Here is a 2,184-nt window from a genome sequence, read left to right as displayed (position 1 = left end):
CGAGAACGAATGGTAGTCGTGGTGATACATCCATCCACGTACACCATCGAGAACGAATGGTAGTCGTGGTGATACATCCATCCACGTACACCATCGAGAACGAATGGTAGTCGTGGTGATAAATGCATCCACGTACACCATCGAGAACGAATGGTAGTCGTGGTGATAAATGCATCCACGTACACCATCGAGAACGAATGGTAGTCGTGGTGATAAATGCATCCACGTACACCATCGAGAACGAATGGTAGACGTAGTAATACATCCATCCACGTACACCATCAAGAATGACCGGTAGACGAAGTAATACATCCATCCACGTACACCATCAAGAATGACCGGTAGTCGTAGTGATAAATCCATCCACGTACACCATCAAGAACGACCGGTAGTCGTAGTGATACATTCATCCACGTACACCATCAAGAACGACCGGTAGACATAGTGATAAATCCATCCACGTACACCATCAAGAACGACCGGTAGACGTAGTAATACATCCATCCACGTACACCATCAAGAACGACCGGTAGATGTAGTGATACATTCATCCACATACACCATCAAAAACAACTTAAACATGTAGTTATACAACTGGAAGCTACAGTGATGCATCCATCTACAAGTAACTGAATGTTGTACAGATATATCCATCAATACAACTTCCAATCCCTGAATATTCTACTGGTATGCCTCTCTACGGAATAATCGTCAGTACTTTAATATTTTAATGCTAGTGCATCCATCTACTATAACAATTACACATACTTAGAAAATACTACGATGCAAATATTTTACCTGTGCATTTGAAACATTCTTCATGAAAGTATTTGTCCTGAACACGAAGAGCATTTCCAGTGCATTTCTTTTTACAGCTTTCACAGTTTATTTTACCTATGGAAGAAAGCATGAGAAAAATAAACTTTAATGTGTGTGTTGTTCAACGTAACAGCAAAATTAATTATATAATTATTAATATGAAGAATAGGAATTAATTGTTAAAAACAGTTACCTTAAAATAACTTTTAAGATGACAAACTGTGTAGGATGATCCAGTAAAAACTACAATTAAACTAGAACTGCACGTGTCATGTGTTATTTTTGTATATTTCCGGGTAACAAACACATACATACATATATACAACGATCTTACATCTTTTTCTTTCCAGATAATTAGCACACTGGTGTAACTTAGAATACCACAATTAACTGTTGAACAGAGGACTTTTATTTTATTTTTTAAAACAATGTATAAGTGTAGCATTGATAACATTTAGAAGTTTATTAAAACGTTTCATAAAGATTTAATCCCCAAGTGGCCTTACAGAGAAATTCAGTAATAAAAAAACAACATATGAATGTGAATAAGGATAACCCATGACTCGGTGATAATATCAATGTTTAGTAGAAAAACAATAAAACAAACTTTGTGACACATCAACAGATCAAAACAGTTTCCAAGAAGTTAACACCAAACAAAACAACTTATGTCAGATGGAATATTTGAGTGATAATGTCACATAATAAAAAAAAATTTAAAATTACACTTTATCAATGGTTTAGAAGAGCATTGCTGTCAAGTTACTAATATGTCACACTTGCACGTTTGTAACAGCGAGCTGCCAGAGAAATGCAGATAGAGTTCAAGCATTTGGGCCCTCATCAGAAATAAATGACAAAAGAAACTTTTAATTTTTCTAGACTAATAACCTGTAAAGTGCTGAATTTATATGTCACACAGGGCACCACGGTTCCCTCTAATTTTTTCAATCCATGTGCACGGAATGTATTTTTTTAATATGCACCACTATCATGGCAATGTGCAGATGTGTGCTACCAGTTCTTTTTTTGGGGGGGGGGGTATTTTTAGACCATCAACCCTACCAATCATCGGGTCACTTTGCAGTGCTACCTGTCGGTTATTTGGGCTTTAGGCCTATCGACTGCCAGGGTCATTAAGGCTGTCGATGTGTTGAGACTCCTCACCATTACCGAGGATGTGTGCAGCTGGAATAATTAAGCACACAGCATTTGATTAGTTGTTGTGCAGCTTAGAGCCCTGTCAAGCATTGGTATGGACCCGTGGAACAATTATTTATTGAACTATACCATTGTAACAAAGTTTACACTTGTTATATTAGCTTAAAAATTCCAACAAGGTACTTTTGCTTTCAAACTATCCTT

The 2,184-nt window shown here is 36.8% G+C and overlaps 1 protein-coding gene across 1 annotated transcript in view; it reads right to left on the bottom strand.

The window, feature by feature from the left end:
• LOC106460024 (actin-binding LIM protein 1-like) overlaps positions 1-2,184 on the bottom strand; it is a 72,351-nt gene that overhangs the window by 25,892 nt on the left and 44,275 nt on the right. Inside the window, exon 2 of the mRNA XM_022386621.1 lies at positions 799-894. Coding sequence (XP_022242329.1) covers positions 799-894 — 96 coding nt within the window. The remainder of the gene's footprint in view (positions 1-798; positions 895-2,184) is intronic.

Source organism: Limulus polyphemus, unplaced genomic scaffold (genome assembly GCF_000517525.1).
Source record: "Limulus polyphemus unplaced genomic scaffold, Limulus_polyphemus-2.1.2 Scaffold695, whole genome shotgun sequence".
Classification (NCBI taxonomy): domain Eukaryota; kingdom Metazoa; phylum Arthropoda; class Merostomata; order Xiphosura; family Limulidae; genus Limulus; species Limulus polyphemus.
This window is presented reverse-complemented; position numbering and strand designations above follow the sequence as displayed.